This window comes from Aspergillus brunneoviolaceus, assembly GCF_003184695.1.
Source record: "Aspergillus brunneoviolaceus CBS 621.78 unplaced genomic scaffold BO95scaffold_40, whole genome shotgun sequence".
Lineage (NCBI taxonomy): Eukaryota > Fungi > Ascomycota > Eurotiomycetes > Eurotiales > Aspergillaceae > Aspergillus > Aspergillus brunneoviolaceus.
The window spans coordinates 234271-248033 of NW_020290770.1; the positions used below are offsets into that span (position 1 = coordinate 234271).

A 13763-nucleotide genomic window follows, 5' to 3' on the forward strand; every position below is an offset into this window, starting at 1 on the left:
CAAAAGACCTCAACATGCGGCTTCGTAAGATTATTTCGCCCTTTTTGGCCAAGAGTAAGTCCGTCTTTTCGAAGAATATAGGCACGGTGGCTCATGACTCTTCATCAATAGCTCGAAACACAGATCTTAGGGTTCACAACGCGTCTGAGGACAAAAAGAAGCATCAACTCTGCGGACTGCCCACGGAACTGATGGACCTAATTGCTTCCTTCATGGACAAGCCTGCTTTGTGCGCGGTGCGCTTGACATGCTCAACCCTCGAGCGCGCAACCAAGTATCAATTCGGACGGATTGGCCTTCATACGCTACACACAGATCTCTCCAAGTTGAACCTGCTTGCCATGGACGAACTCGCCGAGACCTGTGGCTTGAACCAGCATGTCAAGAAGATATCCATCGGCAGCGCTACTGGGAACACTATTGGCTACGGTTTCATATGGTGTCGTGACATCTTGGAGAATGAGTATCTCAACTTCCTCCATTCTTCAAATGGATTCTTGAAGTTGAGGGCCGTCTTGAAGAAGTTCCCGAATTGCCAATCGTTCCATATCTCCTTGTCCAATCAGCCCGAATCGGGTACCTGGACCGACTGTCTCAGCCCCAGTGATGCAGTGACACTCGTGCTGCATCTCATCCCGAGCATGGCAAGACCCATCGAGTCATTCAGCTGCTCCTACCCGGACTTCGACAAACATTCCGCAGGGGTCATCGACCCCAGGAGATTCTGCCCCCACACCTTTCATCTTGTCCGCTTCGGCCTTTGCTGGTCCACCCTTACCGAGCTGTGCCTACTTGCGCAGGTGAAAGACGCTCTTCTGGCCGACCTTGTTTACGAGCTCATTGATCAGGCGCCCAATCTGAAGAAGCTAGACTTGGACTGTGGTGGAGGCGAAGGGGTCGACGCCTTGTTCCAACTTCTGGGACAAGAGGGCAATAACATGAAGCTGGAGGTGTTCAAACTGTCAGGCGTGGTGGGTATCTCGGGTCAGGACCTGCAGAGCTTTCTTCTCACCAACAGAAACTCTCTGCGCATCCTGGAATTGAGAACTGTTCGCTTTGACGCTGGGCTCTGGGAGACGGTTCTGGAGAGTCTGATGCGCGAGTTCCCGGTCTTGAAGGAGCTGACTTTGCTTTGGATCGCCGATAGCACGACCGGTGTACGTAATGCCTTGCTCTGCATCTATTCTCGTTGAAAGAGAAAATTTGACTGACTGCTCACAGAGATATCCGATCCATTGGGTCCACGACAATGTCAGGGATGTACGAGGTCGCCATGGTCGCATTCGTATTACCTACTCAGGTCTCCCTGTGCACAATGCTCTATACTCTCTTCTGGCACGCTATCAGATCCAGCCTCCGCAGCAGCTGTCAGTTCAAGAGGCCCAGTGAGTGCTTCTATGGCAGTCTCGGGGTGGTATGATATGTGAGCTGGTTGCCCCATTCAGGATGATACGCTGTTGGCGCTGTGTTGTGTTGTCTGGGGTCTGAGAGAGGCTTTAGACTCTCTTGATAACCTATATGTTATCAAGAGATCTGGATTAGAGACAAAGTTAGCTTGAGGTCATTGCTGCTTTGTGGGAAGGTGGGTTGTCTTGTACCAAAATCATCATGATAATTTAATTCGCACCGTATTTCCTTCCTTCGGGTAATCAGAATGTAATTGATGTGGAATGGAAGCTCTTGGTGAGTCTGCTCGAGCGAAGAGAAGTAGTGATTACGTGTTTAGTCCCGTAGCAAATTGTAAGCATAACTTATCTCTGCCTCTGCATCTACTGTGTCCCGCGTTCTTACCCAATTGAGACTTTTCCCCGCGTTTTGTTATCAGACCGCACTTCTTCCTTTCGGCATCCTCCAAGAGACATGTCTACAATTCTCTTCCTCTTTCTGCCACCACAGTGTTGATTAGCACGGTGCATAACTTTCTGTCTCTTGTCCTTTCCGAGTACTTCGAACTGTTTCATTATTCTCATCATGCAACGCTCCAAACCGCCAATCAGCCCATCGCCGCCACCCCTATCTCTTAGCATAGGGCTAGCACGGCTGTTATCTGCACCAGATAGACTTCACCCATGCCTATCGGTCGTTCACACCCTGGGCTAGACACTAGTCGGCCACAAAGTGTCAGCAGATGTGGCGATAAGAAGCAGGCTAAGGCGACTATGGTCAAAGTTTCTTAAAGACCGCCAAATCTTGTTTGTGGCTCTGCCATGGCTGCTTTTCTCCCTCGTCTTCCCTTCCGCGTCACCAAGTGCTGGTCACAGCCGTTCGTCCCCCAAGATGGCATCCGAGGACCTGATCGAGATTGAGAAATCCTCCAAGTCACCTTACAGCACAGCCGACCAGGAGGTAGAGCAAGGTCGCCTTGATGAGTTGCATACAAAGGAGGATGACTTGGCCGACAAGGAAGTCTATGACTATGAGTCGGAACACTCACCTTTCCCCGAGGGTTCGTGAATGACCCAAGACATCATATGTCAGGTTGGGCGATATCTAACATGAGTACCATACAGTGCGCGCTGTTGTACCTGAGACAGACGACCCAAGTATGCCCGTCAGCACATTCCGAATGTGGCTCCTTGGCTTCATATTCACAATGGTGGGCTCTGGTATCAACCAATTTTTCTCGCTACGTTATCCGTCGGTACATATCGTATCCTTGGTGGCAGAGCTGCTGGCTTATCCCTGTGGTGTCTTCCTGGCTAAAGTCTTGCCGATGTGGACTATAAGTCTCGGACCATTGGGCAGCTTCTCTCTCAACCCAGACCGCCAGTTCAATATCAAGGAGCACGCACTGATCGTGATCATGAGCAATGTCTCGTTCGGCTATGGGAGTGCGGACTCTACCAACATTATTCAGGCGTCTAGCTCCCAGTTCTATAATTTTGGTCTGTCGGCTGGCTTCTCAGTCCTGGTCGTCCTTTGCGCACAGCTCCTGGGATTTGGGGTCGCCGGACTCGCTGCTCCATGGCTCGTTGAGCCAGCGAGAATCGTCTGGCCACAGGTTCTATCGAATTGCGCGATGCTCGAAACGCTTCATTCGCGTGCAAATAGCGTCGCCAACGGCTGGAAGATCTCCCGCCTCCGGTTCTTCCTCTATGTCACCGCAGCTGGCTTCGTATGGTACTTTTTCCCAGGGCTCATGTTCACTGCTCTCTCATACTTCACCTGGGTGTGTTGGATCGCACCTCGGAACAAGATTGTAAACCAGCTTTTCGGCATGCAAACCGGCCTGGGACTGAGCCCTATCACTTTCGACTGGAGCCAGGTCGCGTACAACACCAACCCTCTGCTTTCGCCAGCCTGGGCTGCAATCAACGTCTTTGCTGGATTTGCGGTCTTCTTTTGGATCGTCGTGCCGGGCATCTACTACTCTAACACATGGTACACAGCTTACCTTCCTCTCATGACAGCCGACGTCTACGACAGAACGGGTGCAGAATACAACACCACCCGCGTTATCAGCTCGCAAAACACCCTGGATGTTGAGGCATACAAGAACTATTCTCCTCCGTATCTCCCAGCCACGTACGCATTTGTCTACGGGCTGTCGTTTGCATCCATCACCGCAGTCCTGACTCACATCGGAGTGTGGCATAGCAGGGAGATCTGGGCTGCTCTCAAAGGAAAGAACAAGCTGGACATCCATGCCCGTCTGATGAAGAACTACAAGAACACCCCATGGTACTGGTACGCAGCCATCATAGCGGTGATCACAGCTATCGCAATCGTCGTGGTTGAAGTCTACCATACGAAGCTCCCCGTGTATGGCGTGTTTCTTGCTCTCATCGTCCCAGCAATCTACATGATCCCCTGTGGCATCATACAGGGCATCACTAACGTAGACGCCAATCAACTAAATGTCCTGGCTGAGTTTGTTGGCGGCTACATGTTCGAGGGCAAGCCCCTTGCCAACATGCTGTTCAAAATTCTGAGCACCGATGTGGTAGGTCAAGGCGTCTACTTCGCCATGGACATGAAATTGGGCCACTATCTGAAAATCCCCCCGCGGACCCTCTTCATGGCCCAAGGACTAGCCACCATCCTCGGGGCCTTGACGCAAGCTGGCGTCACCATCTGGATGCTCGGCAACATCAAAGATATCTGTTCCTCCGATCAAGCGGACGGATTCACCTGCCCCAACGGCCGCACCGTCTACTCTTCCTCGGTGATCTGGGGTCTTGTCGGCCCGCGTCGTCTCTACTCCGTCGGCAAGATCTATTCATCCTTGCTGCATTTCTTCTGGATCGGGGCCATCGCCCCGCTCATCACATACGTCTTGTATAAGTACACCCGCAACCGCTTCTGGAAGCTTGTCAACTGGCCCCTCATTTTTGTGGGCACCTACAACGTCCCACCAGGTTAGTCTCCCCTTTCTCTCCTCAATCCCCCGAACTTCAAGTTGCCCACTCATCACCTCTCCCCCTTTTCCTACTCCTTTCTTTTCTTGTCGCACACTAATCATCTACTCTTCCAACCCCACAGCAACCGGAATCAACTACTCCAGCTGGGCCCTCGTCAACTTCATCTTCAACCACCTCATCAAACGCCGCTTCTTCGCCTGGTGGACCAAGTACAACTACATCCTCGCCGCGGCGCTGGACACCGGCCTCGCCCTCAGCGGCATCGTCATCTTCTTCTGCATCTCCTACCCGGGCGCCGTGTTCCCCGACTGGTGGGGCAACAATGTCTACCTCAACACGGCGGACGGGGACGGGGTCCCGTGGAAGGAGATGCCGGCCGCCGGGTATTTCGGGCCCGCGAATGGCACCTGGAGCTGAGAGTGGTCAATAACGAAAGTAAATATGTAAAAGACGTGGCTGGGGATCGGGGAAATGGGGAGATGACTGGCCTGTGTATAGTACAGGATAGGTGGCTTTTCTTCGTTCAGGTATATATTGGTAGTTCAACGTATTTTGTTCCATTGGTTGGGGATTTTATCTTTGATGATGACTGTCGCAGTGAGGCTTCGCGATACAAGAAAGGCACTATTGTACAGTACAGTGTGGGTTGAAGATGCCAAGGAAACTGCCCGCACGACGACTCTAAAGCGTACAGAGTAAAAGAACTTGCGAGGAGATGCATTGAGACCACAACTTTCTTTATTAGATACAGATAACAGACCCGATCTTCCCACCACTGACGAGTCCTGGACGCATTGAAAAAAAAGTAAAAATAAAATGGACAAAGGGGTAAGACGAGGGCGAGGTGGAGGCAAAGAAAAAAAGCAGACCGCGAGTAACATGAGTCCGAAATACAGCAAAAGTGGAGGAAAAAAAGAGGAAAGGGATAAAAGTGTTAAGGGGAATTCGACTCGAATCCAACCGGCAGACCCCGAGTGCGCAAAGAGTGTGGCCAGGTGACGAAGGATTTGGACGACAACTTCATATCGTTTTTACAAATGAAGGTGTATCGTGGATCATTTACTAGAACACGTGATCAGTCGATGGTTGCACAGAAGCCGGGAGGAGAAGAAGGAAGCTTACAGAGATCTCAGCCATGCCAAGGTCCTCACCAGCGGCAGCCTGTTGCTGCTGAGGGGCTCCGTTCGTCTGAGCGTTACCCTCAGCAGGGCCGGTGTTATCAGTGGTAGCGAAGTAGTCAACCATCTCGGCATCAAGCTCCTCGACGGTCTTGGGCTTGGGGCGATTGGAAGTGCGGCCGTTCTTACGGGCACCACGGCGACCACGTCCCTGGGCATTAGTAGCGGCCTTGTTGGCAGTAGCAGGCTTGGGCTTGGGCTTGGTTTGACTGGACACATTGACACTTAGTCACCATCAAAAACGAACAGAAAGGATGAATACTTACGCGACACGGTCACCAAGGGACTTGGGAGCGGCAACATCGGGCGCGTGGGAGGCATCAACGACAACCTCGATCTGGTATGTGTCAGTGCCTAGAGCTTGAGCAGAACAATAAAGAGAGCAACAATAAGACTGACCTTCATGGGTCTGCCATCGACTAGAAGGCCATTCAAGTCCTTGGCAGCCTTCGCAGCTGTATCGGGCTTGCTGAAGACGATGGATGCGATTCCACGGCTAGTACCATTCTGGTTGTAGGTGAGCATAACTCGCTTCACGGGACCTGCAGACTTTGTGAAGTATTCCTATAGCACCAGGAAAAATCGAATTAGTATATCGAATCAAGAAGTTCAGTTGCAGAACTGCGAAAGCATCGGCATGAACACAATTCGAAAGACGCATGATAACGGCCTCAGAAGCGACGTCGACATCAAGAAGCATCAGCGAGCACATAGCGGCAGTTAGTTGTCAGCATGGATAGTTCTTCCGCATCTCTCCCCGAGTACGGTGCTGTAGGCAGCCGTTCGCTCGTCCACCGTAGAATCTCCAATCAACATTGTAACCCTGGCCAGCATGCCCCTCCACTCGTTTCAACCTCACAAGATGTAATGTCATCAGATGCCTGGTAAAAGGCTCCTCAAAAAGTTGACAGGACAATCCATCCAGCATGCATGTCCCACATTTATCCCCCGAATTGCGAGATCCCAGCAAGGCGGCAAACGTGTACTCAGGATCCCCCAGATGCCCTCCGTAATACCCTAGTCCAAGAAATGCAAGCCATAAATACTCTCACAATGTCCAAAGAAGAATGTAACGTGCCCCAGCCAAGCACGATAGCATCGCTCGATAACACGTGGTATGATATGACGCTCGACCACAACTCGCTCGAAGCGTTGTGTTGGATGTACTGCTGGCATGCCGATGCGCTCGCTGATGCCTGAGAATCCCGACTAGAGGTTTCATTCGAGCTTGACCAAGCGAGGAAAGAAAATGAAGGCATGCTTCGAAGGATAATCCATAGCACAGTCTGCGGCTTCGACAATCCAGGCGGGACACTGAGAGCTCCGCTCTGGATTGGATGCGCCATTTGCAAGACTACGGCAGAGCTCGACTTTTTTAGGCTTTCAAAGCGCGAAGGAAGATATCTGCGCCAAAAGCGTCAAAGGAGACTGCTGCCCGTGCTAATATCCACAGTTCACGACGACGATATATGCATGACGGTGGCAAGGATCGAAACGCGAGTGAAGCCGTTGCGCATCGAAGGTTTCGGAAAAGAAACATGGCGATAGAAACCCAAGGCAAAGGCCTTTCGATCAACATACCTTGATATTGGCCTCGTTCACATCGGCAGGCTGGAGGGGGGCGTTAGCTTTTGGCTTCCTGCAAGAGATTTTGGATCTAACATACCAAGCCGCTGACCATGATTTTACTTTCACGCGAGACGGGGTGTCCATTCTGAGCGACTTTGCCGGCAGGCTTAGCAGTCCTGGTGGTCTTCTTGACTCCACCGACTGGAACAGCAGCAGCGGCGGCCTTAGGGGCCGAACGGCGGTCGCGACGACGAGCACCCTGGCGGCGGCTGACGAGAATCTCGTCGAGAGACTTGTCCAACTTGCCAGACATGATTGTAATTGATTGGGAGTTTGTCGAAGAAAGGATGAGAGATCGATCGATAGCTTTCGCAAGTCGCGAGTGTTACGCCACTGAGTTCGCGACTTTGAGGAAGCGAAGGCGATTGTTCTGGGTAAGATTTGTCCAGAAGCTGGAAGACGAGCTGAACAGTATAAGTTGACAGTGAAAATTGACGGTGGAAGAGTTTACACCACACACAAGTGGACGCGATGGATGCGGGATGATGAAGATGATAGAGGTAATGTGGACGGGATGGGGGATGGATGGATGGATGGATGATTGAAGAAAGGGAAACACAGGCGGCGGATGAATGGAGAAGATAAGCAAGGGCGGAGGGGAGGAGGCTGAGTCACCCTAGTCCCGATCGGGTCTTTCGAGCTACCCGCTTTGGGGATTGTTGCGACACACCCATTCAAGATACAACTCGAGCTTCATTGGAATGGAATTATTTACAGTATTCTGAGGCTGGAAAATTCATCTGCTACCTTTTCATTAACAGATAGACTTAATGAGACTCGTGAGAAAGCACTTGAATTATGTTCAGACTCTGATTATGCCAAAGCTACTCACTGCTGCCCAAACACCAGAACACAAGAAGCAACGGCCCGATGATAATGCAAATGGATAATCTCATGACATTTGTATACAACACACATTGCCAATTGATCGAACCATAGTGTTGCGCGGTATAGTAAGACAACGCAATGTATTCGAAGCTCCAGAAGCCGGGGCCTGCCCAATATCAGAATGAATAAAGCAGAGATCAAGAAATAAACGCCTGGCGCGCCCTGTCCAATCGAACGCCATCTAAGACTGGTTGAAAGTATGTAAAGAAAGAGAAATAACGAGCAGGCACATGCATTAAGCCATAACAAACCATGATGAGTAAGTCGGCGTTGTCTCTTCAGCTCTTCAGGGCTTCCAGTCTTCCTCTCATTTGTGCAAGAGTCGCTTCTTGGTCCTCGAGCTCGTCCTCGGGCTCCGGCGCTTCCTCCAAAGGCTGCTCGGGCCTGACACCCTCCACCTGGGACAGTTTGCCCTGGAGAATCTCCTGCAAGACTTTGTCCACTTCCTCCTCAGCTTCGTCCTCCTCGTCTTCGAGCAATTCATTATTCGGAATCGCATCATCCACCATTTCCTCAATGATCCCGGCGCGGACCAGTTCGGTTGACAATTGTCGCATTGTGGCCGTCAGTTCCGGCATACGGACGAGGGTGTTGACATCCTTCATGATTCCCGTCGACTTCTTCAGACTCCCTTGAATCTTGCGCACCGAGAATGCCTCATTGACCTGCATGTGGACGCTCTGCAGCTGGGCTCGGCTAGTGTGTAGCCGGGTTGACTGCTTTCGGATCCGAACAAGTTCTCGCGCAAAGGTCTTGGCTTCCATATTGGCCTGCTTCGCCTGGGAGGGGTTGCGTTGGGCTCGTCGCGATGCACTTACGATGTGCTGTCGTGTTTTGCTTTCCAGTGTCTTGAGCTGAGAGATGTCACGGTCTAATTGACGGGTATTGGCACGAATGAGCTGATTGCATTTCCTCATCTACAATCAAGAACATGGGGTCAGGATGGAACGACCAGTTTGAACACCTGCATGTGACAATACCTGTGCCTGAGGATCGGGGCCGAAGAAGACAGCCTTGAGGGTCTCCATCTTAGAATATCTTCAGAGTTTCCGCAGCTGAGTGAATGCTGTGAAGGTGTACTGTAGGTGTATGTTGATGGCCGAGGGTTCTGGGTTGAGCAAGAGTGGAACAGGCGTCTATCGGGAGGAACTCGAAGTCTTATCCGAAGACCTTGGCAGCAGGGCGGGGTATAGGAGGGAGATTTTTTGCGAGTCTCGCCGGGTCAGGCTGCAGGAAAAAAAGACAAGATTCAATTCATAGAGGGCGTCACTGCCAGAAGCAACAGCAGTTACCTATAAATTATATTTGTCTGGTTGGATGTTGTTCAAGGTTGTCGTTCGCATCACTTTTGGAGTGCCTGGCACTGCCGCACTCAGTCAAGCCAGGCTTGCGTGCTGGGAATAATACGGGCGAAATCCGGCTGAGTCATCCCCGAATGCGGTGACGTCGCCGAGATAGATGCATGGGACGCCTCAGGCCACAATTAACCCTCCATAGGAGCCCCGGAGAAGGTTCCAATGCAAACCTAACAAACTCCCTGCGGGCGGGAGAGTTCCAGTACTTTCTAGCACCATATTGAGCCGATCGTCAGCTTAGAGGGAAGCGGGCTGGATTTCACCTGCTACGGCTGCTGCTCTGCTCTGCTCTGCTCTGCTCTGCTACCTAGACGAATCCACCTTTCACTCAATCTCTCTTCTCGACTTTCCCAATCCGATCCATCTTTTCTCTACATCTCAATCTTACATATCTCTTATCTCCCCGTCTTTCATAATGTCTCTTCCTCAGGTTCACCCCGAAGGTGTGTTTCTTGTGCTCTGTCCCCCATTCCTACCTTCCCCGCTCTTGGTTTTCGTGACTCGCACGGTGGCCGGTTGTCATAAATCGCCCCGGCTTGAGCTTGACTCGAGACCAACCCTGTTGAACACCCTTCAATTTCCTCGCAAGCTCTTTATCTCGCAGTAACGATGTGCTGACTATCTCTTTTCAGTTACATGGGCCCAGCGCTCCTCGGCCACTGAGGCTGAGCGCAACTACCTTTACGTGAGCATCAAGGCTTCCGATGTTGCTCGCGACGCCGCTAGCCTTAGCATCACCCCCACCAATGTCTCTTTCTCCGGCGAGTCTAAGAAGGGCGTAAAATACCAAGTTTCTCTCGACCTTTACGCCGAGATCGACCCTGAGAACTCGAAGACAAACCACAGTGACCGTGAGGTCGAGCTGGTGTTGCGCAAGAAGGAGCTCAAGGAGGAATACTGGCCCCGTCTGCTGAAGACGACTCAGAAGGTTCACTTCCTCAAGACCGACTTTGACAAGGTATTGTGACCCCATTTGTACCTTCTCGACTGGGAAACCGTCCAGGCTGACTTGGAGCTAGTGGGTCGACGAGGACGAGCAGGATGAGGCCCCCGAGGATGACTACGCCAGCGGCTTCAATGGCATGGAAGGAGGCATGGACGGTGGCCTTGGCAACATTGATTTCTCCAAGCTTGGTGGCCTTTCCGGTCTCGGCGGCGCCGAGGCTGATGCAGGCGAGGGCGAAGATGAGGTATGCTGAATATTACCCTTCTCGACCTTGTATGTGCGCTTGCTAACACGACCATTAGGATGAGGAGATGCCGGAACTCGAGGAGGCCGGCGATAACACGGATTCCAAGATCCAGGAGGTTGCTTAAATGCGAGAAGTTCTCGCGGGACGCGCATTGCGACTTACGGATGTGGAGAACGGAGGCATAAACGAGAACACTTATCACAATCAGCATCATTGAGCCCATCACGCTCGGTCTATCGTATAATGTTTCGATCGACTCATAGTGTGTCTAACCGGCACAAAGTCGAACGACAGGTTTAGCTAGCTTTATCAGCCTGCCCAGAGAGGTACAGAAGAGAAGGACAAGTTGGAAAGGAAGCGAATAGTTCATTATTTTTCCTTCATTGGTATGAGATGACGAAATAGCCAACGGCGCTTTTGCTAAAAGGAAGACCTTCCTCTCCGTAATTTTCCCGAATAGCCCTACAGTATGCTTAAGTTTTTTCATCGATGATGTCAATAGCGCCATGGCGCCCCTCCTTCAAATGTGGCTTTGCGACCGTAGAACAAAAGGTCATCGGGGACATCGACGGGCCAGGGACAACTGCTGGTAAAAATATCCCTATCTCGTTCCTGAGCATAACAAACCAGCTCAATGTCGGCCATGTGAAGAGATTTTTGGTGGTCAAATCCGACAAGTAATGCGCCGGTGAGGGTTCGACCGCATTTTGGCTATCCAACTCAATTGGCGGAGAGGCAGATTATGTGAAGTTGTTCCGCCACACTTGGAAACCCACACCTTGAAAATGTGGAGGAACCTGCAACCACCACTACTGCACACCAACACGGCCTTTCTTCTTGTTCCTTTGAACCTCCATCCCGGTTGTTGATTCTTATCCTTCCCAGCCACGGCGTTGTGATTTTTTTTTGTCTGACCCGGTTTCGACGTCAGGCCGACTCTCATTCAGAGACACCTTTTTTTGTCTTGTCTATTGTAATTTTTACTCCCCCTCCCTCCGCTTAGCGGACTGTACCCATTTCGTCAGCCCGCTTCAGTTTCGGCTTGTCTGTGGAAGTTCCCTTCCAACTTTCCAATTCTATATTCGAGGGCGCATACGTCTCTATCTGAGCAATCGACTTATATCTTCTCTTCTTCGTTGTCCAAAAAGAAGCGCAATAAGATAAACACCGCCCATCATGCCTCCCAAGAAAGCCGATCAGCCTAAGAAGAAGAAGGCCACCGTCGAGGACAAGGTTTGAACCCTCGTGGCCCAATGCTCATTACGTGCGTCGTAAGGCTAACTATAGCGACTCCTTTGCAGACCTTTGGTATGAAAAACGTACGTGAAGTCTTTTCATGAAAACCTTCGCCTTGTTGCGCCTACCTATCGTCCAGAAAGAAAAAAGAAAGAAAAAAGACCAATCCGCTGACCGGTATCTTCCCTCGCAGAAAAAAGGTGGTTCCGCCAAACGACAGATCGCCCAACTCAATGCGCAAGCGGCCTCCAACAAGAACGCCGATGAAAAGAAGAAGGAGGCTGAGAAGCTTCGCCGTGAGGCCGAGAAGAAGGCTGCCGAGCAAGCCAGAAAGGAGGCTGCCGATCTGTTCAAGCCTGTACAGGTCCAGAAGGTTCCTTTCGGTGTCGATCCGAAGACGGTTGTTTGCGTTTTCTACAAGCAGGGCAACTGTGAGAAGGGCCGCAAGTGTAAATTCAGTCACGACTTGAGCCTCGAGCGCAAGGCCGCCAAGAGAGACTTGTACACCGATTCTCGAGATGTCAAGTCTGCGGAGGAAGAGGCCAAGAAGAAGGACAACATGGAGGATTGGGACGAGGAGAAATTGCGCAAGGTCGTTATGAGCAAGCACGGAAACCCCCGGACCACGACAGACAAGGTCTGCAAATACTTCATCGAAGCGGTCGAGAACCAGAAGTATGGTTGGTTCTGGACCTGCCCCAATGGAGGCGACAAGTGCATGTACAAGCACAGCTTGCCACCAGGGTACGTTGCATTCCTCCGTCCCGCAGTACTGTACGCGCAACTGACAATCTGGCTAGATTCGTCCTGAAGACCAAGGAGCAGAAGGCGGCGGAGAAGGCTTTGATGGACAAGTCGCCGCTTAACACCCTGACACTGGAGGATTGGTTGGAGTCCGAACGCCACAAGCTCACTGGCGAGTTAACGCCTGTAACGCCCGAGACGTTCGCTAAGTGGAAGAAGGAGCGCTTGGACAAGAAGGCGGCTGAAGAGCAAGCTCAGAAGGCCAAGGAAGCCACTGGACGTACATTGTTCGAAAGCGGCAACTGGCGCGCTGATGATAGTGAGAGTGAGAGTGAGGATGAGGCCGATGGAGTGTGGAACTTGGATGCCCTGCGGCGGGAGACGGAGCGGATCCGCGAGCAGAAGGAAGAAGAGCGCCTGGCCAAGCTCAACGGTGAACCCGTGCCGGTTTCGAATGATGCACAGATCGCACAAGAAGGTGAGGGTTGATTGAGTTGGTGCGAGGCTCCCAAGTAAAACAAAAAACTTACTTGGGTGTTTGGGCTGCGGACCTCCCACATTGCAATCGGCGTACCGGGCCATCTGTCCGGGCCCGAGATGTTGATCGTGTTGATGGCTGGTGGATGCAATGCTCTTGAGTCGCAGGAAATGCTACATGAGCGTTTGTGTTGACCTCCGCAACTGGGTTTGATGGCTCTGACGGTTAACGTGAACGGATTTTCGTGTCGCCTTTGGCTCCTCCCATCTGGATACGCTGCGAAGGGTGTCGAGGTTGATTCAATGCTCAAAGCTTTGATCAGGAGGACCGTCAAGGCGGCGGAGATTACACAGGATTGAGATAGATCAATGTGTTTGCGGTGAGAGGATGACTGACATGATTTAGTATGCCATATTTGTACGTACAGTTTTCTCTCAACACAAGCCAGCGTTGTCTTTGGCCTCTCGTCGGCATTCCTAGTAGAATTATCAAGTATTAGTACCACCTGCGGAAAGAGGAGTCGTGGTGTTGACTGGCACTATAACAAGGCTTCTCCGTCCGGTCTTTAGTTCCTTTCCCCTTCCCCCACCCACTCCTACGGCCGAAACAGAGTTCTTTCTTCTGAGACCTTCGACCCTATCTATGTCATGAAACAGCTGCCGAGGTATAGATATGCACTACTATGCCGATTTGATTACCCT

At 51.5% G+C, this 13763-nt stretch overlaps 6 protein-coding genes across 6 annotated transcripts; 4 read left to right on the plus strand and 2 right to left on the minus strand.

Annotated features, from left to right (window-relative positions):
- Nucleotides 1-14: 14 nt before the first annotated feature.
- Nucleotides 15-1389, plus strand: BO95DRAFT_432634 (uncharacterized protein; the record flags this gene model as incomplete). Its single annotated transcript, XM_025585066.1, has 3 exons — nucleotides 15-54; nucleotides 112-1157; nucleotides 1222-1389. 3 exons carry the CDS (start codon nucleotides 15-17, stop codon nucleotides 1387-1389), a joined length of 1254 nt encoding a protein of 417 aa, XP_025441473.1.
- Nucleotides 1390-2277: 888 nt separating this feature from the next.
- Nucleotides 2278-4778, plus strand: optD (small oligopeptide transporter, OPT family; the record flags this gene model as incomplete). The annotated part of the gene is made up of 3 exons (XM_025584351.1): nucleotides 2278-2446; nucleotides 2511-4358; nucleotides 4483-4778. The coding sequence occupies 3 exons, from the start codon at nucleotides 2278-2280 to the stop codon at nucleotides 4776-4778; spliced, it is 2313 nt and encodes a 770-aa protein (XP_025441474.1).
- A 553-nt stretch (nucleotides 4779-5331) lies between these two features.
- Nucleotides 5332-7518, minus strand: BO95DRAFT_163245 (putative RNA annealing protein Yra1). The gene is made up of 6 exons (XM_025580744.1): nucleotides 7206-7518; nucleotides 7121-7150; nucleotides 5939-6103; nucleotides 5806-5876; nucleotides 5484-5748; nucleotides 5332-5423 (listed from the first exon to the last, which is right to left on the minus strand). Exons 1-6 carry the CDS (start codon nucleotides 7419-7421, stop codon nucleotides 5421-5423), a joined length of 750 nt encoding a protein of 249 aa, XP_025441475.1. The 5' UTR covers nucleotides 7422-7518; the 3' UTR covers nucleotides 5332-5420.
- A 380-nt stretch (nucleotides 7519-7898) lies between these two features.
- Nucleotides 7899-9152, minus strand: BO95DRAFT_443677 (ESCRT-III subunit protein VPS24). Its single transcript, XM_025586709.1, has 2 exons — nucleotides 9037-9152; nucleotides 7899-8973 (listed from the first exon to the last, which is right to left on the minus strand). The coding sequence occupies exons 1-2, from the start codon at nucleotides 9082-9084 to the stop codon at nucleotides 8335-8337; spliced, it is 687 nt and encodes a 228-aa protein (XP_025441476.1). The 5' UTR covers nucleotides 9085-9152; the 3' UTR covers nucleotides 7899-8334.
- Nucleotides 9153-9732: 580 nt separating this feature from the next.
- Nucleotides 9733-10728, plus strand: wos2 (Hsp90 cochaperone SBA1; the record flags this gene model as incomplete). The annotated part of the gene is made up of 4 exons (XM_025591729.1): nucleotides 9733-9854; nucleotides 10044-10369; nucleotides 10431-10601; nucleotides 10660-10728. Exons 1-4 carry the CDS (start codon nucleotides 9827-9829, stop codon nucleotides 10726-10728), a joined length of 594 nt encoding a protein of 197 aa, XP_025441477.1. The 5' UTR covers nucleotides 9733-9826.
- Nucleotides 10729-11780: 1052 nt separating this feature from the next.
- On the plus strand, nucleotides 11781-13073 carry BO95DRAFT_432639 (translation machinery-associated protein TMA46; the record flags this gene model as incomplete). Its single annotated transcript, XM_025585067.1, has 4 exons — nucleotides 11781-11837; nucleotides 11906-11923; nucleotides 11980-12584; nucleotides 12641-13073. 4 exons carry the CDS (start codon nucleotides 11781-11783, stop codon nucleotides 13071-13073), a joined length of 1113 nt encoding a protein of 370 aa, XP_025441478.1.
- Between the last annotated feature and the right edge of the window lie 690 nt (nucleotides 13074-13763).

What these genes read in the sequence shown, in the direction of transcription:
- BO95DRAFT_443677 (XM_025586709.1), bottom strand. Translation starts at nt 9,084, where the DNA reads ATGGAGACCCTCAAGGCTGTCTTCTTCGGCCCCGATCCTCAGGCACAG. An exon ending in GCCCCGATCCTCAGGCACAG is followed by an intron (nt 8,974 to 9,036) that starts GTATTGTCACAT and finishes TCTTGATTGTAG; the next exon opens with ATGAGGAAATGCAATCAGCT.
- BO95DRAFT_163245 (XM_025580744.1), bottom strand. Translation starts at nt 7,421, where the DNA reads ATGTCTGGCAAGTTGGACAAGTCTCTCGACGAGATTCTCGTCAGCCGC. An exon ending in TGAACGAGGCCAATATCAAG is followed by an intron (nt 6,104 to 7,120) that starts GTATGTTGATCG and finishes CTGGTGCTATAG; the next exon opens with GAATACTTCACAAAGTCTGC. An exon ending in TCCCTTGGTGACCGTGTCGC is followed by an intron (nt 5,749 to 5,805) that starts GTAAGTATTCAT and finishes CAATGTGTCCAG; the next exon opens with TCAAACCAAGCCCAAGCCCA.